Source organism: Macrotis lagotis, chromosome X, assembly GCF_037893015.1.
Source record: "Macrotis lagotis isolate mMagLag1 chromosome X, bilby.v1.9.chrom.fasta, whole genome shotgun sequence".
NCBI classification, from domain to species: Eukaryota; Metazoa; Chordata; class Mammalia; order Peramelemorphia; family Peramelidae; genus Macrotis; species Macrotis lagotis.
Genome location: NC_133666.1, coordinates 67588174 through 67614028, shown reverse-complemented (window position 1 = coordinate 67614028; position 25855 = coordinate 67588174). Strand labels below are relative to the sequence as shown.

Sequence of the window (25855 nt, the reverse complement as noted above, 5' to 3'; positions counted from 1 at the left end):
TGATCCAGACAGCAGATAATTAGTGGACTGATGCTGAAGCATGCCTTTCGATTGTGGGCAAAAGGATGATGGATTAGGGATATGGAAAGAACCATAAAGAGAGAGAGAGAGAGAGAGAGAGAGAGAAGAGAGAGAGAGTGTGTGTGTGTGTGTTTTGATTAACTGTACTTATAACTCAATTGATTATTTCAAGATAATCTATCGGGTGAAGAAGCAGGGTGAGAAATGATGGGGAGACATAATGGGAGAATAATCGGGAATTAATAGAAACATTTTTTAAAAACATTATTTTTGTTGGGTTCTTTTTAGGTTTTTGCAAGGCAATGGGGTTAAGTGGCTTGCCCAAGGCTACAAAGCTAGATAATTATTAAGGGTCCAACTTGCCTGACTTCAGGGCTGGTACTCTACCCACTAGCCGCCCCAAAACATCCTTAAGAGACTTTCGGAAAGGGCAATATAATTGTTAATAATTTGAATTTTCCTTCAGTACTTACCTGAATGGAAGCTAAAGAAAATTCCCTTTCATCTGGCCATCCCTTGAAAATGAGAAAACAGTCTGTTAGCTAAATCACAGGAAAATTAATTCAGCCTTCTTCAAATTTTGAATAACTTAAAAACCTACCAAAGAGTAGATAATGAGAAGAGGTAGAGAGGTGGGAGAGGATGAGGCCTGAAAGCAGTATCTCTTTTCAGATTCTAGTACAGTATCAGATGCTTATGCTTAGAAACTTTCCTTTATTAAAGGAGTATTCAATAGGGTGTCAAAATTTCAAGATAAATCTAAAATGATTCAAAATAGCTTTAAAAAGAAAATTGAAGCTTCTCAAGCTGTTTGTTTTAGCTACTTTGCACAATCTTTCTTGGGGTCCTCTGGGACATTAACTCCAGTTTTCTTAGTTTCATGTCACCTTTAAGACCTGAAGGCAAGTTTAAGCAAGAGAGATGGTGGAGAAAAGCCTGGAGGTTCCTTCCCGACCCTGCTGTGATTCTGGAAAAGCTGAGAAGGCACCAGATGAATATTTGGTATGAAAGAGATAAACAAATCCTGCTATTTGCTGGTGAGTTGGCTAATTTTTCGAAGCCTTGAAACATTAATTAGCCAAGCTTTGAAGTTGTGGCAGAGAAGCTAGTTAACTTAGTTCATCTCTAGGGATTATTCAAGGTTGATTAAAAAGTACCAAAATTAAATCAAGCTCCTATTTATAAAGCCACATATCTTTCATACCGACCCTAAAATTAAGACACATAGATGCTAAGTTCTTGGTAACAGAAGTTCAAAGATAACCCTCTGAGAAGACTGATTAACATTAAAGGCTAAAGATTTTCTTAGTCCTATGGGAACCTTCTTTGAACAACTGCAGAGTAGCTATCCATTTGTTATAGAACAGTGCCCTCTGGTGCTGGAAGTAGAACCAGTCGCCAATGAACAATTTTCACTACCCAACACTATCTCCTTAAGCATATTAAAACTCAACTTCTGATTTATAAAAAAAAAAAAAAAAAAAAAAAAGTGAATTTTGGATCCTATGTTTGCATGTATTCAAAATGGTTCTTTTTTGTCGATACATTTTATTTCCCAGAGTTTCTAAACATTCAAACAATGCTTCCCCCTCTCACCAAGTATCTTCCCAATTACAGCTCCATAAAACTCAGAGGACCTTGACTGTGATATGTTTCTTTGCACTTTTGATAATAGAAAGGAAAGACTGGTTCCTTTCAGTTTGGCTACTACTACAGTACTGGCCTGTGTGCACCCTCAAATTTGCTGCTTTTTATTGGGGTTTTTGCTTTACAGTGACCATTTTCATCACTATATATGTTTTCTTTGATTCCCATTTCTTCTATATTATATAATCCAAGTTTTCCCCTCTTTCTCTGAATTGGTCAGGCCTTCTGATGCATTTCATTCCATTCATTTCTGGAGGGTTTGGCCATTCACAAGTTACTTGGTATACAACATTTACTGTCAGTGTTTTTTTTGTTTTGTTTTGTTTTGTTTTTTAGGTTTTTGCTAGGCAATGGGGTTAAGTGGCTTACCCAAGGCCACAAAGCTAGGTAATTATTAAGTGTCTGAGACCGGATTTGAACCCAGGTACTCCTGACTCCAGGGCCAGTGCTTTATCCACTGTGCCACCTAGCTGCCCCTGTCAGTGTTTTTCGAGTACAATCCACAGGTTGGCTATTTGAGATAGTGACTTACAGGAAATATCAGAAACTAATCCAGAGAGAACCAAAAGGAAAAGCATACAAAATTGGCTATTATTGCCTCTGCTCTGGGGAAATCATGGAAAGGCCTTACTATACAAAATTATGTAAAGTACTCTCATTCACCTACCCTGACTTCCTCCTAATGGTCCCATGAGGAAGGCAGAAGAGGTTTAGGAACCTGTTGTGGTGAGATATGATGACATAGAAGAGAATACCAGGCTGATATTTCAGAGATCTGAGCTCCAGACACAATCTGGTCACTAACTGGCTGGGCATGCCTTGGCAAAGCACTTAAGACCCTAGGATTTATAACCAGAAGGGGTCTTGGGGGCATCTAACTTAAATCTCTCATGAGGAGGAAACTGAGATCCAAAGAAGTCAAATGTCTTTTATCAAATCACCAAGTAGCAGAGCTAGGACTCACAGAGTAGATCCTTGGACATCCAAACCAGAGACCTTTCCATCTAGAAAGAGGCTCTCTACAATCTAAGGCTGATGTCTCATTTGTTAAGTTAAAGTGCTGAGCTGGATGACTTCCCAGACCCTTTCAACTCTTAGAAATCCCTCATTTCACAGTCTCAGGTTAGATTTGGCCAACCAAGGTCAACCATCACAAAGCCAACAGCTGCAGGGACATTGCTAGAACCCAGGCCCTTCCTCTGGAAGAAGCATTCCACTTTTGGTTGTCAGTTGAAGGTCAATCAGAAATAAAGTTAAAGCATTCCTGAATGCTGAAATGCTTTTCAGTATTATATCGATTTGGTTCGACAAAACATCCTTGGTATTATCCTGACAATTCTGTGGAAGATACAAGAGAGGTGGAAGACAGAGTACTCACTTCACCCCTCTGTGCCTCAGTTTGCATGGGGGTGGGGTAGAGGGGTTGGTTCTACAGGGGTCTTTGCAGCTCAAGGATCCTGTGATTTACCTTGAAGGAACATGTGCCCTAAAATCACCATAAACAATAGCATATACTTTATCAGACAAGCTAGCCAGATGAGAGGAGTTCAGAGGAGAAGATCATCAGGATGGAACAGGAAAAGTTACAAGAGGGCAGCCTTGAGAAGAAGAATGGGGGTGGGATGGGAACAGAAGGTGGGGATTTCAAGCTAGGTGAACATAAGAGCTATACACTCCTGCAGCCACTTCAGCACCCCTCCAATACAGATCTTACACAATACTTGAAACAAATTCCTCCAAGTCATACATACTCTGAACCAAGACCCTTGAAAGACCATTTGGCCTGCAGCTTTGATAGCTGTGGTTCCCAACCTTTGAAAATTACCCCTTTTTATGAAAGGGTATCATTGCTAAAGCAATTGATTATGAGGTCGTGATGAACATGAAAATGTTTTCAAGATACCACAAAGCATATAATTCAGAAATTCATATGTGCTTTTTTTTACCTGAAGCAGAAAGTAGACAGAATAGGTCCATAAGGCTGGATGATTAATTAGATTTAAACTTTTCTTATAGTCTCCTATTTTAGTTTGTTCTAGGATTTGAGGATCTATGTAGAGATAGTGGCCTTTCTCAAAGGATGTGGATGTCCACAGGCAGTCCACCAAGGCAGTCACATACTCATTAAACTCTTGGTAGGTTTTGTTGAATTTCAGCCTTTCCTAAAGGAGCAGGGAGAAAAAATATCTCATCAACCAGATTGTGATAATAAGCTTTCACCTCCCTTCCAACCACACCTCTTTGTCAGCCTGCCCAGCTAGGACACCAAATAAGGGAATGTTCAGCTACTGATGGCACCAGTCTTCCCTCAGTACCTGGCGTATCAATTCATTTTCCTTGGCAGCAGTCAAGTTGACACGATACCTAATAGGAAAACCAAAATGCAACAAAATTGGAAAAACAAAATGCTGAGCAGTAAGATGATACTGGCAATGGCATGCAGGTGACTGTATGGGGAACATTTTTACCTTTCTGCTATCCAATGGCTACACTCTTCTAGAGGAATAAACCTTAACATAAGTTCAAAGGCAATCTGATGGCTGGCTGGTTCAGAGCCATTCTCTCTCTTCTTTGTTAGGAGAGGAAAAGTGTGACCTTCAATTAGAGAAGGGGATACACAGAGGGAAAATACTGCCATCAGACAGTTCAGTTTCGAATATCAAGCTACCTAGTGCTTGATTTTTAAAAGACAAATTTAATAGTTTAAATGAAGGAAATAATGCTAACTCTTTCTCTTCTCCATCTATTTCCTAATATAGAGAACAGCATTTCTGTGATAGCAAAGAACAGGAAACAAAGGAGATGCCTGGAGATTGGGGAATGGCTAAACCAAATGTGATACATGAATATAATATGTGGGTATGGAACAGTAGTGTGCCATCATGAAAAAAAAACCAAAACCCAAAGAATTCAGAGCAGCATGGGAATACTTTTCTAAAGTCAGAACCAGGAAAACAACATACACCATGAAATAATGGAAACAGGAACAAAGCAAGCAAGCAAGCAAGCAAAACCCCAAATGCTAAAATTAGAATGACCAAGCTTATCTTCAAAGACTTGAGAAAATGTACTCCTATCTCTTCTTGGCTGAAGTGGGGAACTGTGGTTTCTTAAACAGCATTTTCTCCCTTTCATTATTTATTACAAGGGATGGCTCACTAGATAGGGCAGGGAGAAACTATTATTCAACAATGAAGGCGATGATGGGGCAGCTAGGTGGCATAGTGGATAAAGCACCAGCCCCAGAGTCAGGAGTACCTGGGTTCAAATCTGGTCTCAGACACTTAATAATTACCTAGCTGTGTGGCCTTGGGCAAGCCACTTAACCCTGTTTGCCTTGCAAAAAACCTAAAAAAAAATGAAGGCGATGTAAAAACAAAAAATATCAATAAAAATAAGATAAAAAAAGGATGAGTACATGAGTGGCTCAGCAAAAAGCACCTAACTTGTGAACTTCTTCTGAGTGCATTTATTCATCCCCAAGCCAGCACTGGCACAATTATACACCAGCAGCAGCGGTGGCGGCAGCATCCCATACAGGACAATCTTTCTCCACAGTGCCATTTTCTTTTCTGATTACAAAGATCCCAGCAGAAAGCAAACAGAAATCATGACTGGATTCTCATCCTTAAGATGGAATCGTCCTTAGAATTTGGAAAAGGTCACATACCTGTACATGATATAACAGAGATGGTTGAGGGTGATGGTGTCTGAGGTGAGTAGTGCTGGATAGAAGACCCCCGGGGGAAATATCATCAGTAATGGGAGGCTATAATTGAGATACGCATCCGACACCTTCAGGGAAGAAGGATACCATCAGATATCACTCTCAAGTTCTCAACCATGCAGAACCAAAAAGAGCATTTGCATAAAATAAAGTGTTGACTCATTGTTTATTACAACATTATGAGCAGTTACTCCATTAGCTCAGAAATCAACCATCTCCATAGGCCAAATAGGAAACCATAAACCTTCTCTCTTGTCCAGTGACCTAAATTTCTACCGGACCGATTAAGAGTTGGACTGAGGAATTGTTACCAGAAGCTATGTAACAAATTACCTGAGAAGGTAACGAGGGCAAGGCTTTGCCATAAACTTAGAATAATCTATTCGAGCACATGTTAACAGGGAGTTAATCTGATATATAAGAAAGCAAATGAGACACAAGACAAAAATGACTTCTGATGAAGAGAGGGAGTCCAGAAAAAGGTTGGAAACATGTCAGTGCTGCCTGAAGGAAAGCAAACTCTGTTATGTCAGCAAAGTGGGGAGAGATCTCATTGGATGGGGAGGGCCCTAAAGCAAGAACAGTTAAAACTTGGAGAAGTTAGAATCTGGAGAAGGAGATGAGGATCATTGCCAATATAGCTTAGATTTGCCTCGAGTCAACCCTGTAGCAAGAAATGACATCCATTATCCCTTTTTATTTCTATGACGTTAAGTAATTCTTCAGAAGCATATACAATCAAAAACTTAAAAAGTTTAAATTATATTCATATGAATCACCACCACCTGGGACAACTGATAACAGAGAAAACGTTTAAATAACAGACCATTCAAAACATGTAGATGTCACAAGAAAGGATCACACAGAATCAGATACTTACCATCTCAAAGAAATCCAAAATAAAGTGGAGCAAGAAACTACTGTGATCCTCTAAGCGCAGAGCAAACGAGGACAGCCATCCCACATAGTTGATCAGCTCACTCATAGAGTTCAGGGCAATCATGGTAGTGTCCCTATTAATCAGACAGCAAATCGTTCATGTACAGGCTTCCCCCATCTCTTGACCTCCTAAGCTGTTCTGTATAGAATGGCACAAAAGTCAACAACATGGAGGGTCACAAACCTTTGTTGTTGGTCCTCCTTTGAAGGGTAAGACTGGGAAAGACCTGACAGCAGTTCCTAGGACACATTCAGCATCCAGGCTCCACGTGGGGCAGAGCTCCCATCATCCTGGGTGAGCAACTGGGTTGAATCTTGCTCCCATCTGGGTCACCCTAAACACCCAGCTGGCATTTGCTTTTTGTATAAGCACTAATCACCAACATTCACATCAAGCCTGTTAGATCATGTAAGTGATAGGGTTGAGACAAAATATCCAAGAAGGGAACTCTGGACCCCAAACCAGGAAATAGAAGAAGAAAGCCTAAGTATGGTGGATAATGGCACTAAAAGATGGAATGGAATCTGAGGAAATAGAAAGCAATTATAATAAACTAGGCAAATATGAACTATTTAATCCAAAAGAGAAGCTTAAAATAATAAACAATATTAATCGAGAATTTCTTTTCTCTACAATGACAGGCAGTGTGCTGTGATAGAGAATTAGTCTCAGATTCAAAGAGGCTTGGGCTTGAGGCTCTCCTACCTATAATACATACTGCCTGCGTGACCCTGGACAAATCACCTAACTCTTCTCATTGCAGTGCCCCAAGAGAGTTTCAAGGACTCAAAGTTGGGGAATAATTTCTGATTTGCATTGGCAATCTTCCTAATACCAAGGAAATCCTAGGCAGGTCCATATAGTGGCCATTGCACCAGGGGTGCAATGGTGTTATCCCTCTTCCCTACATATCAACAATAGAACATGCTGACTCTGAAGTCCAAAGAACACAAATTTCAACAACAGCAACAACAAAAGGAATGTGACTGTAATCTTTTCAGCTTGACTTCCTGAGTTACAAGGTAGGCCAACCTATTTCAGCTTTTAAAAGGAATCCTATATATTCTTCCATTGACACTAAATAGGCTGAGATTACATTTGAAGTTGGAAACAGCATGGCAAAGGGAAATGGAATTGATACAGGAAGGCGAGCTAAGCAAAACACCAGGGTAGCTAAGTGGTACCAAAATGAGGTCCAAATGGAAGGTTTTGCAAACAGCCAGCCCAGTAGCTTATGAGGCACAGGGCTCCCCCAAGCCTCTCCTGCGGGGTCCGGCCCAGTGCCATCCATCTGACAGAAGAAAGAGCTCCCAAAATCCCAATTCTAAGCCCATATTTAGTCCTTAATTGGCAAGGGATACGTCAGTGATGACTTGCCCAGGGAATGGGAAGGCTGTTTAAAGCTTGCTGGAAGACTGTGGCTTTTTTTCAGCCCGGGGTACTCCCAACTGTCTGTGAAGTTGTAGGTGAAATCCCAAAGTGGTGTCCAGGGCATGGTGAGATCAAGTCATTGCCAGGGTCCTACAGCTAGCTGATAAAATATCAGGCATGAGGAGAACCCAGGTCTTTCCAACTCCAAGCCCAGCATCTCGTCCACTATACCAAGCTGCTGCTCTCATGTCCAAAATGGAGATGACAAGGGGCAGTTAGGTGGCCCAGTGGATAGAGCACTGGCCCTGGAGTCAGGAGGACCCAAGTTTGAATCTGGTCTCAGACACTTAATAAATACCTAGCTGTGTCACCTTGGGCAAGTCACTTAAGCCCATGGCCTTGCAAAACAACAAACAAAAATTGGAGCTGACATAAAACTGGCAACACAAACATGCCAAGAATTAATAGTAAATACTGGAAAAGTGGCTCTGATTTCAGACTTAGTGATTTAAGGACTTAAAGAACTTTTTTTTTGTTTCCATGCTACACATTGATCCAAACTGAATGTGTTGAGAGAGAAATCGTATCCTTAAGGAAAAATTAAAATTGAAGAGATAGCAAAATTATATAATAAGATACTTTTTTTAAAAAAAATTAAAGGTGGGGCAGCTAGGTGGTGAAGTGGATAGAGCTCCGCCCTGGAGTCAGGAGTACCTGGGTTCAAATCTGGTTTCAGACACTTAATAATGGCCTAGCTGTGTGGCCTTGGGCAAGCCACTTAACCTCATTGCCTAGCAAAAACCTAAAAAAAAAAAAAAATTAAAGGTAATAATCTTTGGTCTTTATAACTCTTCTTTAAAAAATGTTTAAAAGTGTATATAAACAATGATATATTTTATATTTCCAGATTTGTTTTTTCCAAAAGAAAATATGAAAAATGATCCCTTCATCTTTGGAGCTGCTCAGATCGAAAGCAAAGCAAAAGGAAGGTCACAGATGCAAAGGTGAACTTAGAATATTTTTAAAGAGCACTAAAGTATTTCAATAGCATTCCTCTATAAAGGGCACTCCCACCCACGAATTCCTCATGTCCTCACTGGGAGTAGAGAATGACCAGGCCAAGATCACTCACTATACCAACTACTTGTAATTAGGAGAGAACTTTGAATCTAATTCATGCTAAGAAACATAGCCAAAAGGACACAATGATTTCAATGAAAAGCTTTTGGAATTGAAAGAGGTAAAATCTTCAAAACATAGACTTTCCCTATTACCTGGAGAATAAAGCACATCCCAGTCAGTCCATTCTAGTCCAAGTGACAAATTTAAAAAAGATATTACTAAAACAGGGCAGAAGAATAGCCAAAATAGCTTAGAGAATCTTCTCCAGCTATTACCGGAATTGCCTTTCTTCACACTGGGCTAACCCAAGTGAAATGAAGAGCTGGTGCGAGTCAGTGTGACCCTAGTCTTTTCACTTGCTTGTTCTGAATTTAAACAACATTTCAACTATAAAGACATACTGTTCTTTTATGTAATAAGAACCACAAAAGGAACTTCTGGCAAAGAACTGGAGGGCCAGACAGGAAATTGTTGAGGAAGCATTTGATCCATAGCATTTCACTCTGGAGCTGGAAGCCTCAGGCCCCAGGCCCAGTTTAAGATAGGCCAGCCTTGCTCCCTTCTGGTGGCTTGGGGAAAAACTTACAGAGTAGTACTCAGCGAGGGTTTCAGGCTGACCTCCACGGAATGCCCCAACAGCCAGTTCTGCAGCAGTTGCTTCAGGCTATGAAGAATACTGCACTAAGGAGGCCAAAAAGAGAACCCATTAGCCACCCTGTTCTGCCCCATTGTAGCACCACACACCCACCAAGGACTGAAGTATCCAGAGCAACCTCTCTCCCAAGACAACAATTCTTACAATTACCCGAATGTTTGAGCTACTGCTCAAACACTCTTAGAGATAGGGGAAAGCTCACAACCTCTAAGGAGATCCTTGATAATACAAGAGCCCTCTGGCTGCCAGCTGTCTCCTTTTCACCCTGCCCCATTGGTCTTAGTTCTTCCTCCCGTAGAATAAAAATGACCACACAGCAAACCCCTGAAGGCATCTATTGCTTCTCCCACAAGGCTTCCTCCAATCGAGCCTTTTGTGATCTCATTACAATGAAGGGCAACACTACCCCAGGGAACACTTCTTTGCTCTTCACTTGTCCCACAGGGTTAGTTTTTCTCTCCAACTTGACCAAATTGCTTCTCTGCTCCTTGAAAGTAGTCTCATGCTTGTGTATCCACCCACATTAGCTGGAATGATGCCACGCTACTACTGATGATCATTTGGGCAGCCCTTTATGGTTTGCAAGGTTCTGTCCTCATAACCATCCCATGAAGCAGAGACTACAAGTGATTTCAAGGCAATATTAACAGAGACTGCAAACACCTGAGGATCCAATCTGCTGGAGAGAACCAAATCCTAATTCTGTAGCCAGTCTGGTGAGAAGCTTCTCTGCAGAGAGCTGGGCTGGCCATTGATCCAGACATCCCATATATCATTGGGCTCCTACTCCAGGGTGGTACAGTTTACTAGGCCTCTGTCAGAGGTTGCACAGCCTTGGGACCCACGATCATTTCCCTGCTGTAAAGAAGCATTTGGAGGATTCCAGTGGAGGCATGAAAACAGCCTATTTGATCAATAAGGAAAACTGGGGTTCTGAGGTGAAGTGATTGACCAACAGTCACGCAGCTGGGTGTCAGAGGTGGCATTGAAATCCAGGTCTTCTGACTCCCATTTCTCTGTTCACTGAACAGTCTTCTACTGCCTTCTCAGGAACCCAGAAAACAAACAAGGAGTCAGAATTTCAGGGTTGGATTTTCCCATTATAATCCAAATCATAGCAATGAGAGAAAAATACATATTTAGAAATTTCTAGATTGTTAAGTAATCACTTCACATGGGCAGGCTATTTTCTCACCTAGGAAATAAACCTTAGGAGAGAAGTGAAACTTGGCAACTCTTGGATACAATTACATCCATACTGTTTCTTTTATACAAGGTTATTTCACAGGTGCCCAAACCTGAATGTAATAAATATTCACCAAAGTTCTCTAGGAGAGGAGCTGGAGTAACATAACACCAAGCTTGGAGTCAGGAAAACCTGGGTTAGAGTTTGAATGGCCAGAGACAAATTCATTTAATCTCTCTTCCTCCGACAACTTCCTCCTACCTACCTACCTATTGAGGAACTATGTGGAAATTATTATGTAGAAATGTCATCGAACTGAAGTGCTAGATGATAAAAGCATTCTAGAAGTAGGATCCACCCCTATGATAAATTCAGTTTAAATTTTCTATGATGATAGTAAGATTATGGCAACGGGAAATGTATGAAGAGGTTACAATTCTTAGGAGTAACACTTCACCATATGTGGAAATTGGATATAAGAAGGTTTGATGGTGAGATATGTTGTTACCCCCCCCCCCCAAAGCAGATCAAAACATCACTATGCCTGAATAGGTGGAACCAGAGATTAAATGAAATTTGTCTCTGGTCATTCAGCTTGTAACTTTCAGAGGAAGACTCTGACCCAGGTTTTCCTGACTCCAAGCTTGGTGCTGTGCTACGCCAGCTCCTCTCCCAGGGACCTTTTGTGAATCTAAATTCAGGTTTGGGCACCTGTGAAATAGCCTTGTATAAAAGAAACAGTATGGATGCAATTGTATCCAAGAATTGCCAAGTTTCACTGTAATCCTAAGATTTATTTCCTAGGTGAGAAAATAGCCTGCATGCCCATGTGAAGTGATTACTTAACAATCCAGAAATTTCTAAATATGTATTTTTCTCTCATTGCTATGATTTGGATTATAATGGAGAAATCCAACCCTGAAATTCCGACTCCTTGATTGTTTTCTGAGTTCCTGAGAAGACAGTAGCAGACTGTTCAGAGAACACAGAAATGGGATTTAGAAGACTTAGACTTCAGTGCCACCTCTGACACCCAGCCGTGTGTGACTGTTGGTCAATCACTTCATCTCAGAGCCTCAGTTTCCTTATTGATCAAACGGGGAAGACCATTTTCATGCCTCCACTGCACTCCTCCTATGCCTCTTTATATCCTGAGCCCAGAGACTTGTGCAAGCTCTGGCAGGGGTCTTACCTACTAAAAATATAGTAGCTAAAATTTGAATGAAGACCACATTAACGCCACAGCCATATGACTAGCATGGGATCAGACTGGGCAGGGGATACATAGATGGTACAGTTTCCTTTCATGCTTTGGAAAAGTATTGCCAGATATTGTTTAATTACAGGGTTAGAAAAATAAGAGCCAATGAGTTTCCAATAAAGGTTGTGATTGGGGAGATATATATATATATATATATATATATATATATATATATATATATATATAGGTTGGCCAAGAGGGATTTTTAATTTTTTTTAAACAAAAAGCCATGGAAGACATAACCTCAAAAGAAACTTGGGGAAAGGACAATGACTAAAGCAGTTTTCATTTATTTTCTGTTAATTTCTTTAGCTCTGGTATGTTCAGCAATAAAGGTTTTTAAGTTTAAGACTATATCCTTTAATGAGTATATTGATGTGATTATTGATCTTCATCCAAGAGCCATAGCTCCCACTCTCGTTTTTCTGCTTTTGGACCTCCCCCCACATAGGAGGTCCTCTATAGTGCTTGGTGATAGCTATGTTGTTCTATTTGATCCATGCACACACGAGTGTGTGCACACACATGCATGCACTTCCCCAGCCTTGGTCCTTCATATCACCATCTCAAAGACTGTCTATTCCTAGGGCACACCAAGACATGTGTGAGCTATATGTGAGAAGGGCTTTCCAAAATTTCAAAAAGTTTATTGCATGTCACTGCCTAAGTCAGCAAGGAGAATATTCAGAGGTAAAGCTGGGATGTGAAAAAGTACAATTTTAAGAACGAAGCCCTGAGAAGACAAAGAATACTATAGTGAAACTGAGGCAATGAGAGAAAATACAAAGGGACTCAGATAAGGAATAAAGAAGAAACCATGTGAATTAAACTAGAATTACAGAGAATACAACTTTGCATGACTACAGAAATGTGATGATGATCACTGCCCCAGGCCGTGAAAACAACAGGTTTATGAGGAAAGCCCAAATCCAAGGTGAAGTGACAGGTATAAACAGAACCTCATTTCCTGAATGATGGGAAGCCAGCCCTTTTGTTTTCTCCTGTGTTGTATCTCTAATAAGATGTGACTCAAGATAAAAGAGGAAGGAGCTGAGTACACAGACATATACTCAATGCTTGGGAAACAGACATCATTTATATGGCAAGGTAGCCTTAGCTTGGAACCCCACGTGACCAGCAATAATTCCACATAGAAAAGTTCATCATTTTACCTTTTGATAAATGGTTGATGTAAAGAAGAGCTGTGCCAGGGAGTCACAGAAAAGTGGCTTGATGTCTAAAGAGAAAGCATTCAAAAGGTTAGTGACCTTTCTGGAAATCTCAGTGGGCATGTCCTCAAAGGGGCTCCCAAGGTTCTTGTTACATACCAGAGAAGTTCCCCAGGGGAATCCAGCTGAGAAGCTGGAGGTATTCTGCTTGACAAGAGACACCATCCCAAAAAGGAAGGCTCCTGTAGAGGAACACCTCACTCGAAGGAAAGCCCTCCTGTAACACAACAAAAGGTCAGAACCGCTTAGCCCACAGACACGAACCGACCAGTGGTTCAAAAAGGAGAACCTGGAAAGAGCTCAAGGGAGCAAGGCAAAGCAGGATCAGTAACAGATCTGTATTATGAGAAAAAGGAGGTAGAATTTCAACTGGACTCAGGGCCAGGGGCGGCTTCATTCCTTTGTTTTGTCATACTTAATCAACACAAAGCATTTAATTCAAGAGTTGACTCCTCATTTTGCTATGTTTGTCTTTGTTGATGGTTAACTTTATGAGAAAACTTTGACTTTGGCCCAAAATCCAATGTTGCCTTTGCAGTGGGCTTGGCCCTGCAACCAAATGCCTAAAGACCCATTTGTTCCTGGGTCTCCTGCAAGGCTTCCAAGACAGTGAGTCCCAGTGACCCACCATCATCTTCTTCACCTCCTGGATGGCTTGTACCTCAGACATTTTGTGAGACTTCCTGCATTCAGTATCACTAGCCCATAGGCTTTGTGAAGGGAAGCCCCTGGGGAACCCCAAAGCTGCTACAAAAAGTTGGGAAAGTCAGAACACATTAGAGTTCCTTAATTCAGATCAACCAGAAGTGGAAGAGGCCAATCTGGTTTACCTTGAGTAAAAAGTTTCAATCAGAGAACATTTCTAAAACAAATGTCATTTAGTACTCTCAAGTTCTTAACTAGTAACTTCACCTGCAAATGAAATGCTGCCAAGAGCCTTCCATGCCCAGACTGGGTACTCTTAAATAAACTACAAGTCTCCAGTTTGGTTGTTTTTGTAAAACTTGTATTTTTTGAAGGCAATGGGGTTAAATGACTTGCCCAAGGTCACACAGCTAGGCAATTATTAAGGGTCTGAGGCCACATTTGAACTCAGATCCTCTACAATCCAGGGCCAGGGGTCTACCCACCACGCCACCTAGCTGCCCCCAAGTCTCCAATTTGTGATGCCCTTCCACCTTGTATTTTCTTTCACTGTTGTCTCCCCTTCCAAGAAAACAGAGGAGCATAAGCATTTCTATGGCATTCACTACCTGCTGGGCACTGAGCTAAGCACTTTAGAAGCATGATCCTGTTTGGTCCTTACAATCATGCTGGGAGATTATGTGCTTTTATGGTCCCCAGGAAACTGAGGCAGAAGGCGTCACACTGCTAGTAAGTACGTGTATCCACATTTGAACTCAGGTCCTCCTGACTCCAGGATTAGTGTACTGTTGGCACCCTCTACTTCCCAGGGACAAAGCAGGACTTGTTTCATTCTTCCTATTTGCATCCCCGAGGCCCTAGGAAGAAAAAACTCAGGCCTGTAACTAGGATTTCCTGAATCTAGAGGAAGAAACTCTCTCTTCCCATTGCAAGTTCCCACTTTCTCAGCAACAAAAGGCCAACAGAGTTGCCTTTAATCACACACGTAGCCACTTTATTGCCAAAGACAGGTCTCAAACCTTTATCTTCCTGGCTGCAAGACCAGCTCTCTACCTCTTAGGGCACAATGCCATTTGGCCCAAAAACACTAACACCTTCCCCCGCCCCCCAAAAACCACACCACTCAAGTGTCTGCTGACTGGAACTTGCTTTCACAACTCCCTTCCCAAAGCCTTTTGGGGGTTGTTTTCAGTCATTTTCTGTTCTGTTTGGGCTTTTCTTGGTGGAGATACTGGAGTGTTTCACCATTTTCTTCTCCGACTCTTTTTACAGATGAGGAAATGGAAGCAAACAGGGTCAAGCAACTTGCCCAGGTCACAAAGTTAGTAAATGTCTGAAGAAGGATTTGAATTCAGGAAGGGAAGTCTTCTCAATTCCAGGTCAGGCATTCTATCCCATTGCAATGACTCCAAATTGCCCTACCAAATCCCTACTTCCTAGTATAGTAAAAAAGACCAACCTTGAAAAAAATCTTCTAATTAGACCCAGTCCAGGTGCAATTATAATAAACTCTATCTTTTTAGGTTGAGTAGCTAGCCCCTTCTGTAGCACTAAAAAACTAGTCAGTGCTTTCAAAAGAGAAGTGCTCTATACTGATGCCAAGGACACATATGATCCCTCTACTGACAAACAAGTCTCTGTTAGTTACTCCGAGAATCTGGAGTGTTTATTCCCACAGCACTGATCATTATTTTATCCAAACTATTTGAAAATATGAAATGAAAATGCACACATGCATTATATATGCAGGCACACACTTATTATCTAGAACACATTCATGTGCCTTAAGAAAACTCTACAGTAACAAATCACTCGTGAATATAGATAGCATTTAATGGGCCTAAGAAGATACCAGAGAATTCAAAGGGTGTCACGGAAACCCAATGACACCTAGAAAAGCCGGAGGACTTCAGAAAGAAGCCAGATCTCACCTGTAAGAAACATTGTGCATTGATGATAATGTCCAAAAACTTGCTGAACTCTTCTTCAGAGGCATAATTACTGACCCTATACCAGGTACAACCTAGAGCAGGAAATCATAAAGGAGGCATCTGGTTACAGAAGAAAAGAGCCTTAAAGGAAAAGCTCAGTGCCCCTAACACAAAACATCTGAGGTGGTGGGAATACCAGGTGCGGGCCCCGTGTCTGCAGCAGCAAAGCTGATACCAGGCTTAGAGCTCTTTAGGGCAAAAACTCCAAGGGATGGTCAGGCATCATCCAGGAAGCATGTCCTGCCTAGGTCCCTCTCTTCCAGGGCTCCAAGTATGTTTTCCCCTCACCTTCTTTCAACTCCTGATTCATCCAGTAATAAAGCCGCAACCTGACAGTCTCATCTTGGATACAGTTCAGATAGTGTAGTAATGGCCTGCTTGTGAGCACGGAGCACATCTGGGCCGGAAGCTGCAAGAAAGTCCGGTGAAGTCTGTGAACAGGGAGGGGCCCTGGGGCCAAGAGGACAGTGAGACACTGGGCAGGGTGGGGCCTCTGCACTGACCTCAAGATTCTGGAGGTTCTTCAAGAGCTGTGGGAATGTGTGGAGCTGTTCTAAGGGGAAGGGTCTCTGATTGCTGACGTCAAGAACAGCTTCCAGGCTGCCCAAGTCTTCTTCCTTGCAGACATGACTGCTGGTAGGCGCTGGTACAGCACAGACAGAATGCCATTTCTGAGGAAAAAGACAACAAGCCATCCCCCTTTCACTGAGACTGATTAGTTCCAAACTTTTAACTCAAAAACCAGGATCCAAGTGGCTCAGGTCATGGTGCCTCAGATGGTTTTGATGAACTGTGAGAGACAATACTGGAAAAACCATTTAAATAAGTATCCTCTATGATTTCTCTCTCATCCCATTCAACTGAGATCAATGTATATACCATGGAAACAATGGAAAGACTAACAGACTGCCTTCTGTGGGGGGTGGGGGGAGGGAAGCGAGATTAGGGGAACATTTGTAAAATTCAAAAGAAATAGATTAAATAAATAAGTATCCTCATTTGAAGGTTTGGGTAGAGATTGGCTTCAAAAGAAGATCCCATATCCCTCAGGGTGTAGACACTTACCTTTGTTTGAAGGTGGCTATCTGCTATGCCAATAGTTAGATCCACAGATGTTAATGGGGATAACTGATTTCTTTGCCTCACAAGAATGAAAGCTGCCCGCCAGGTGCTATCCATACTCTTAAAGTAGTGCTGTAAATGAATAAGTCTATCAGCTTTGTGGTCAACAAATCTAGGAGGCACAACAACATAGATCCTATAACTGCCCAAACGGATAGTCATTAATTACCAAACTTCCCCAGCCACCCAAAGTTTACTGAACAGCAGTTTTTCCCACCCTTACTTTCTAATATATATAAGTTCCCCACTAAATAATTGAGATTCTTCTCTACTGAATCCTACAAATCAGTAAATCTCTAAACATTTTTAAAAATACAGAATTGCAATATTATTAAAGTACATTCTGATCATTCCTGAACTCAAAGAACACAGATCTCAACCCCAGTGTAGACACAGAGTATTCTCTTAATTACTTACTTTCCTTTTTGGAGGCAAAGAAATGGTAATCAAGTCAGGGCAAAAGGATTTATACAATGACAACAAGGCCTGGAAATAAGGTTGCATCCCCTGCAATGTAATAAGACTTTTTAAATTCTATGTCCAGAAAGAGAAGAAAAAGTTGGCAGAAAGAAAACTGACATAAAATGGACCCAGAGACAGCTCAGCCGAGTCAGTGGTAACGTTGCTACCTGACTGAAAGTGACAAAGAAAGCAAAGGATAATCAACCAACAGGAGCTTTAGAGAAACCACCCCAGCTAGGGCCAGAGCTGGCAACCTGAGTCACTGAAATGATTATCAGTGGTACTGAAACCAGGTCTACTGCATAGACCTCTTTACTACACATCCTCTCCTCCTTGTTGGCCTCCCAGTTCTGCTGTGCTTTTGGCTTTTGATCTGTGCCTAGCACCATCACCACCACCAGGTAGCTAAGCTGCAAACACTGATGTGGCATACAGTGGTAGGAATTGAGGATTCAAAGAGAGGCAAAGGACAGTTCCTGCCCTCAGGGAACTCATAGTCTAGCGTGGGAGACAAGCAGCACTTACAAGACAGACCTGACAACTAAGAGGGTTGGGACTTAAAGGAAACAGGCATGAGGAAGGAAAGTATTCCAGGCCTGAAGGGCAGTAGAGAAAATGGCCAGAGCTGAGAGTAGGCTTTGAAAGTCAAGCCTGAAAGAGGTGTCAGGGTGTGTGTGTGTGTGTGTGTGTGTCTCTTAGTGTCACAGAGACACAAGCTAGACCCTTACTTTACAAAAATCCCTTTGGAGGCTGAATGGAATGGCCTGCAGTGGGGAGCCTGGAGGCAGGCAGACTTCCACCCCTGACAGTTACTGCAGTGGTCTATGAGTGAGGTGATGGGGCCTGCTCCAGTGTGGGGACAGAGTCAGAAGACAGAAGGGGACACATTTGAGAGATGCCACAAAGGTGAAATCATTAGGCCCTGGCAACAGCTTGGATATGAGAACAGAGGGGGCGAGATAGTGAACAGTGTCGGATGAGGAGTCTGAGGATCTGGGAGAATGGTGGTGCTCTCTACAGGACTAGGGAAGGTGGGAGGAAGAGATGCTTTAGGGGGAAGAGAACAAATATCGTTTTGGACATACTGAGTTTACACTGTCTTCTAGTCATCCAGGTCAGGATGTCTGAAAGGCAGCTGGAGACGCAAGATCAGAGGTCAGCTGAGAGGTTAAGGCAGGACAGGGAGACTGGCAAATCCTTGGCATAGAGACTGTCATTAAGTCTTTGGGAGCTGAGGAGATCACCCAGCGAACTGAGATAGAGGGAGAAGAGAAGGCCCAGGGCAGAAACGGAGAGATAAAGTGCTTTCCAATTTACAAAGACATTCCCTCCCAGTAACCTTGGGAGAGGAGCCGTGCAAGAATCTTCCCGTCATGAGGAAGGCACGAAGACTTGCTCCGAGTCCCAGAGCAGCCAAACTCGGGCTCTGAGCCAGACATTCCGCTTCTAACTACAGGGCTTTTTCCACTCAACCAAACCACCCTGTACCCATTTTGGTCCAGATTTGTGATTCCACTGGTGTGGGAACTCTTAATATGGCGACACCCTACAAGAGGAGGGGATTTGCAGAGCTCCCCAGCACATCTTTCTGATGCCATGTAAGCCATCTGTTCACTATCACCCACCACCTCTCTGCCATAATGCTGCTGGTGGCACATTCAGGGCAGAGAATTTACGCACTCCTGATTTAGCTGTAAGGAGAAGGGGGGTGTGTGACAATTATTGAAAGGTTCCCTGGCAAGTATCTCACTAGTGCAAAGCACCAGCCAAAGCAGGTTACATTTAGTGGAGACTGTTTTTAATTAAATCTACAATGACCACAAAAGGGTAAGTTATTATTGCTTGACAACTGTATCTCTGACATCTCTGATAACTCAGAAAAATCATAACCCATTCAAGCAAAGTGGAAGAATATTCACATTGTTTTATTATCAGTGGCAATTTTATTGAGTTGAATACTGTTCAAATATGTGGGTCAGCATGTGAGACTTAGAAATCTTGTTTTGAATTTATTTTTATTCAATGGAGACAGTCTTGAACAGTGATATTAACAGAACAAGACAAGCTGATAACCCCTGGTAGCAAGGGGTGGCATCAATGGCTCTGGTGGCAACAGACCTGCTTGGGTCTGGACACTTCCAGACTGTGGGCCTAGGAACTAGTGATTCCACCTTCCTGAGCTGCTGCTTCCTCATCTGTAAATGGGAATGATACTCTTCAGACTACCTACTTCACAGTTTTTGGAAGTGTAATAAGAATCATCATCATCATCATCCTTAGAAACCAGGTGGCCTCTGAGCTGCCTGTCTTTCTGTTCCTTCACTATATGGCTCAAAAGCCAGATATGGGCTTCCTGACGAATTCCCAATTCTTGCTGTTCGCTCCTCAAAACACCTTGGATGTATTTATCTGTGCATATGTTGTATCCAGAAAGATCCTTGAGATCTAGGAGTGTTTGTTTCTGCCTGTGTCTCCTCAGGGCCTGGTATACGGGGGTTGTTAAGTTCAGTTTGAAGCTATAAACTAAGACTTTGGGGGTAGCCAGTATTTATTGTATTTATTCTCATGAGCAGACCTGAAAATAGGTTAAACCCTCAGCCACAGTAACCTTGATAAGGCAAGCACTATCATTAACAAATAAATTGTTTACATACAAATGGTATTATCTCTTGGGCTAAAGCAGTTTTAATGAGTAAAAATTTAACAATCCAGAGGCCAGTAAAACTTAGTGGCTAGAGCTAGGGCCCAGGAACCTTCTGTTCATTTAAATTTTTTTTTTTGTTTTTGCAAGGCAATGGGGTTAAGTGACTTGCCCAAGGTCATGCAGCTAGGCAAATCTGAGGGCAGATTTGAACTCAGGTCCTACTGACTTGAGGGCCAGTGTTCTATCCACTGCGCCACCTAGCTGCCCCCATTTAATTTGTTGAAAATACACAATCATACAATGACCCAAGTTGCCCGTGTCCTCCCCTTATGTTTCACTGACCAGTCCTGAGTCTACTCACCACCTTGCTCTGGAGTTCAAGCAATTTCCTCACACGAAACAGTTTGACTAGAAAAAGCAATGCAAGCAAAAAGGTATCAAGCTTGAGAGATCAGAATAACATCAAAATAGAAGCAAGCATTCCCCCCACTCTCCGGGAGCCCCAGTTCATTTTACTTCATCCTACAAAGTAGGTCATGAGGAGAAGATGAGAATGGTCAGTTACGCCCAAGACCCTGCTCCCAGACCAAAATGCATTGAGAAATTGCCATCAGAAATGCTTGCTGTTAAGCAAGACTACTCTCACTGTAGAATTTTCAGTCTGCCAAAATGAAGAGCAAATAAATAACATGTAGAGCAAAAAAAGCTCACCATTCTCCTTCTTGGTCAGCAGATACAATAAGTTAGAGATGTAAGGAGCCTGTGAAGAAAGAGCAGGAATCAAAGGTGAAGGAATCCCTCCCAGTCACATGTTCTAGCTGAGCTTTTCAACTCCCTGAAGAGGTCAGTCCTCATGGAAAAGGTGTGAGCAGGCTATAGCAGCACATTACTAACAATGATCAACACACCAGAAGTGGGGAGGGCTAGAGGCAGTTTCCCATGAGCAGTCAAAGATGATGTGTGTCCTTCATTCTCAAAGAAGACCACAACATCAGGGAGGTGATGCCATGACAAGCAAGTGAACTAGATTTGAGTGAGGGGGAGCTGGGCTAAGTCACCAGTCTCACTTTCTCCTCTAGAGCCATCTGGGTCCAGTGGAGAGATAGGAATCAGGGCGACTGGAGACAGCCCAGGGTGTGAGGCAATCAGGGTTAAATGACTTGCCCAGGGTCCCATAGCTAGTGAAGTACAATATTAATATTTGTGTAATCCCTGTATAGAAGGAGTCCTTGACACCTTTCTGGGCCCTCAGAAATATAAACTTGGCTAGGAGTCTTTGGGTCTGAGAATAATCTGACAGGACACAAAAGCTTGACTCTGGGGGTCACCGACATAACCATAAATTTGTTTGAGATTCACAAAGCCCCCTTGTTAGCTTTATTATCTTGCTGTATCCTGTAAAATTCCTGCTTCCTCCCAAAACTGCCTCCCCTTCCCCAGATGCAGCTAGAACCATAAGAGAGTAAATTCCACTCACCTTGAACCTGTGGGAAGCCCGTGACTATGCGAAAAACATATTAAGACATAAAGCAAGATATACACTAGGCCATAGGTTTGCATGTTTGTAACAGTGTGACAAGGAAATCTAGCTAACTCTAGTTAACTCTGATTCTGTATCCTGCTTACTCACAATACCCCCCCAATACTATAAAACCTTGTTCTCCAGACCCTCAGTGCTATGTGCTCTGAGGAGGTATCCCCACATAGTCATTGATAAGAAAATGTACGCCCCCCAAATTCATAGCTTGGTCTCCATCTCACTTCTTTGGGTTCAGCACTAGTAGGTATCTGAAACCAGATTTGACCTCAGGTCCTCATGACTCAAGGGTCAGTGCTCCACGAATAAGGAATAGAAGGTGGCCAAGCCAAGGACTGCATCATGACCTGTTGAACACTCCAATGGACAAAAGAAGGCTGCCATCTCTGCCACTTAAGTGATGATCTTTTTCCACTTCAACAGCAATGTTCACATGGTGAGGACTCATTGGAGATCACAAATGGGGAGTGGGGGTGGGAGGCAAGAAATGAGCACAGCAACAACAAACAATTCCATCACGCTTTACACAACAGAGGAGTTTTGCAACCTAATTGTCATGAAGTTTAGAAACCTCTTCTCTCAAGCCTCCTCCTATCCTCTCAGCTGAAGATCTATCTCACCTCATACCTTACTGAGAAAATCTAGACCATTCACCAGAAGGTCCCTCTTCTTCATACCTCATTACTTTTTTTTAGGTTTTTGCAAGGCAATGGGATTAAGTGGCTTGCCCAAGGCCACACAGCTTGATAATTATTAAGTGTCTGAGACCGGATTTGAACCCAGGCACTCCTGACTCCAAGGCTGGTGCTTTATCCACTATGCTACCTAGCCGCCCCATCTCATTACTTCTTAACATCACCCCCAATAATCTAGCTCTGATGATGAGAGAGCCCTTCTCTTCTAGCCAACCCCTCTGGCTGGCCACTTGTCACCCCCCCCCAATTCTACCTTCTCCAGCAGATGACCCCACAACCATTCCTGCTCTCCTTCTAATCTTCCATCTCAATCTAGCTACCTGTTCTTTCCCGCAGCCTACATACCCAAGTTTCTCCCATGGCTTCAAATAGCTCTTACCAACCTTTGTGAGTTCCTGTCTTAAGGTCCTATTTTCTCTTCCAAATTCTTTGAGAAACCTGGTTATACTCACTGCCTGCAATCCTTTTCTTCTCACTCTCTTAATAACTTCTTACAATGACATCATCACTCAACTGAGACTGCTATCTCTAAGGTTGCTAACAAGTCCTTAATTGCCAGTCCTAATTTATTTTGATCTCCTTGTAGCATTTAACACTGTTGAGCCCCCTCTTCCTGGACACACTCTCTCTCTTTTTTGGGTTATCATACCACTCCTCTCTCCCAATTCTCTTTCTCCCTGCCAGGGCACACTGCCACTTAACTGTGGATATTCCCCAAGAAGCCTTCCTGGGTTCTCATCTCTCCCTGTACTCTAGCATGACCACTTCATTAGCTCACATGGTCTCAAATCACATCTGTGCAGATAATTCCCAGACCCATATAGCCCCTCCTCATTTCTCCCCTTAGGTTTGATCCCACAATAATAGCAAGTGCCTATTGGTCAGTGTGAACTGGCTAACCCACAGGGAATTCAAACTCAACATGCCCAAAACAGAATTCATTTTTCCCCTAAGCCTTCACTTATTATTGAGAAACCACTATCTCTCTCCCAGTCACCAAGGCTCTCAACCAGGGTATCATCCTTGACCCTCACACGCACGATTCCACATCACCCATCTGCTGTTACCACAACTCTCACATAGCCTAAAAACCCCTAGAAGTACTTATCTCCTCTCACCTGAGCTACTGAAGTAGCCACTCAGTCTCCAGGCCTTAGGGCTCTCCTCTCTCCAATCTACCATCTCCCACAACTGGCATGTTACAACTCTTTTCAAAGAAGCTATTACCTAAAGGTTCACCCATAGACTCCTGTCCAGCACTGGAGATGCTTCATAACTTAACCTGGCTTCCTCTGTAAGAACTCCATTATACACAAAGAGGCAGTTAGGTGGTGCAGTGGAGAAAGTGGTAAAGCCTAGAATCAGAAGACCAGAGTCAGAATCTGGTTTTTTATGTGATCAAGGTCAAGTCACTTAACATCTGTCTCAGTTTCCTCACCTGTAAAATGGGGATAATAATAATAATAATAATAATAATAATAATAATAATAATAATAATAATAATAATCCCTTACGTCAAAGAATTGGAGTGAGGAGCAAATGAAAGCATTCAGCATAGAGCCTGGAACTTATGAGTGTTGAATAAATGCTGACTGCTTTCTTTCTCTGTGAAGCCTTCCTTGGTCCTGCCCTGCAGCTCCTCCCTCTCCAAGGTGAACCTGGTTCTGGAGCTCATTCTCAGGTAGACAGTAAGCCCCCTGAGGGCAGGGACTCTCTGCTTAGGTCCTCAGAATGGCACAGACTGATGAAATGCTTGGTCAATAACTGAGCTATAGCAAGTACGTAGGATTTCTTATCCACTACGATTTCTGAACTTGTAAATTCAAGCCATTGAAATGGCTTGAATTCAGACACAGTTCAATTCAGTTATCTCCTTAATAATCGTTCATTTTTAATCAAGTCAAACAAATTTTACATGAAGTATAAGAATTCTTTCTGTGAAAGCTCGCCGCTTCCTAAACAGTTTCTACCAGTGTAGACTTCTGACATGGCTGCAAGTACATAATTAAGCTCTCACTTAGAACTATATGTGCAGGGCTTCAGGGAGAATTGCCAAACAGTATCTCAGCATCTCATCTGTGAACGCCCAAAATGCCTTTCCTACCAGGATATTAATGCAGCAAACTAAATATCTGCGCACACACAGAACTGTTAACTGTCATAGCTAAAGCCCTGAGAAGCTGGACTGCAATCCAACTGACTTTCCAGAGGGGGAAAAACATACTGTTTTTTGAAAAATTGGGGAAGTGAGGTGGCGTAATGGATAGAGCACTGGCCCTAGAGTCAGGAAGACCTGAGTTCAAATCTAGTCTCAGATACATCCTAATTAACTAGCTGCATGACCTTAGGCAAGTCACTCAATGACACTGCCTTGTAAAAACTTAAAAAATCAAAAAAATTGGTGAACTAGTCCATGAAGTACATGACCAACTACAAAGAAGCTGGAAAGAAACCCTTAAGATTTTCATGTCACAGTTTTGTCTGAATCACATCAGGAGAAGAAGCCAGACCAGATGTCTATATGATGGGGTAGGCCCTTGGAATTCAGGATCACCATCCACAAACATGGATCCAAAAACCAAGGCTGGAGATATGAGTAAATAGAAGAAATCAACAAACAAGAATGAACAAATCACTTGGAATTAGAAAGGCCCAAGGGATATAACTTATAAGAAGAGGAGTTGTAAATTTATAAAAATTGCAAGTAGCGTTTCAGTGTAAAGAATATCCTGACCACAAGGACAACAAGAGTACCTGTTAGAAATGAGACAAGAGATACAAAATGGAGCAGTTAGGGAGGGAAAAATTGCAAGATGAATTATTACTTTAGAACAGAACTCCCCTGAAAAGGAAAACCAGCCAAACAGGGAACAGATACATGAGGTAACCAAAAGTGTTAAAATAAAATCAAAATATTGAACAAAGAAAATGTGGGAATATATTCTAAAAATTCAAAGACCTAGGAAATACATCAAGAAGAGATGGACTAAGAGTCATCAAACTACTTGAAAAATCATGACCAACACACACACATACACACACACACACACATTCTATATTTGAAGAAATTAGAAATGAAAATAGCCTAAATCACTTAGAACCAAAGGGAAAATAAAAAGAGAAATTTCAGAATAAAAATTTCCAGGAATATCAAATCATAGACAAACCCCAGAGCTTTTAGGTCAAAGAATAAATGCTCAAAGCAGTCAAAAAGGAAGAATTCAAGCACCAAGGAGTAACAGTCAGGATCCGACAAGATTTGGAAGCTGCCACCATAAAAAAGAAACTTTGGAGTAGGATAATCCAAAAAGCAAAGGATAAAGGTTTGCAATCAAGAATAACCTACCTGGCTAAATTGAATGAGACTATAATATAGTATAACACTAGAGGGGGAAAATCGAGCTTTAAGCTGTCTAAAAATTTCTGACAAAAAGGTCCCAAGCAGATACTGTGAAATGGAAAAGAACAGAGAAAGAGGGCATTTCTTAAGCACATGTGCCAGGGAGGCTGGGAATACAAATACAAAACCAAACACAAGCAAAAACAAATCAAAGGCCCTACCTTCATTGTGTTTTCAATTTTTTCAATTTTGTTAATTGA

At 42.0% G+C, this 25855-nt stretch overlaps 1 protein-coding gene across 2 annotated transcripts in view; it reads right to left on the bottom strand.

The window, feature by feature from the left end:
* CENPI (centromere protein I) overlaps nucleotides 1-25855 on the bottom strand; it is a 59020-nt gene that overhangs the window by 8935 nt on the left and 24230 nt on the right. Inside the window, exons 6-20 of one of the 2 annotated variants that reach the window (XM_074207238.1) lie at nucleotides 20735-20783; nucleotides 20385-20431; nucleotides 17335-17424; nucleotides 16861-16989; nucleotides 16299-16466; nucleotides 16084-16204; nucleotides 15736-15827; nucleotides 13259-13376; nucleotides 13103-13167; nucleotides 9415-9509; nucleotides 6276-6408; nucleotides 5339-5463; nucleotides 3984-4032; nucleotides 3615-3830; nucleotides 495-536 (exon numbers count right to left, since the gene is read on the bottom strand). In XM_074207238.1, the coding sequence (XP_074063339.1) occupies nucleotides 495-536; nucleotides 3615-3830; nucleotides 3984-4032; nucleotides 5339-5463; nucleotides 6276-6408; nucleotides 9415-9509; nucleotides 13103-13167; nucleotides 13259-13376; nucleotides 15736-15827; nucleotides 16084-16204; nucleotides 16299-16466; nucleotides 16861-16989; nucleotides 17335-17424; nucleotides 20385-20431; nucleotides 20735-20783 (1539 nt within the window). Of the gene's footprint in view, nucleotides 1-494; nucleotides 537-3614; nucleotides 3831-3983; nucleotides 4033-4065; nucleotides 4264-5338; nucleotides 5464-6275; nucleotides 6409-9414; nucleotides 9510-13102; nucleotides 13168-13258; nucleotides 13377-15735; nucleotides 15828-16083; nucleotides 16205-16298; nucleotides 16467-16860; nucleotides 16990-17334; nucleotides 17425-20384; nucleotides 20432-20734; nucleotides 20784-25855 lie in introns of those variants that run through there. The other variant, XM_074207239.1, reaches the window with a different exon arrangement.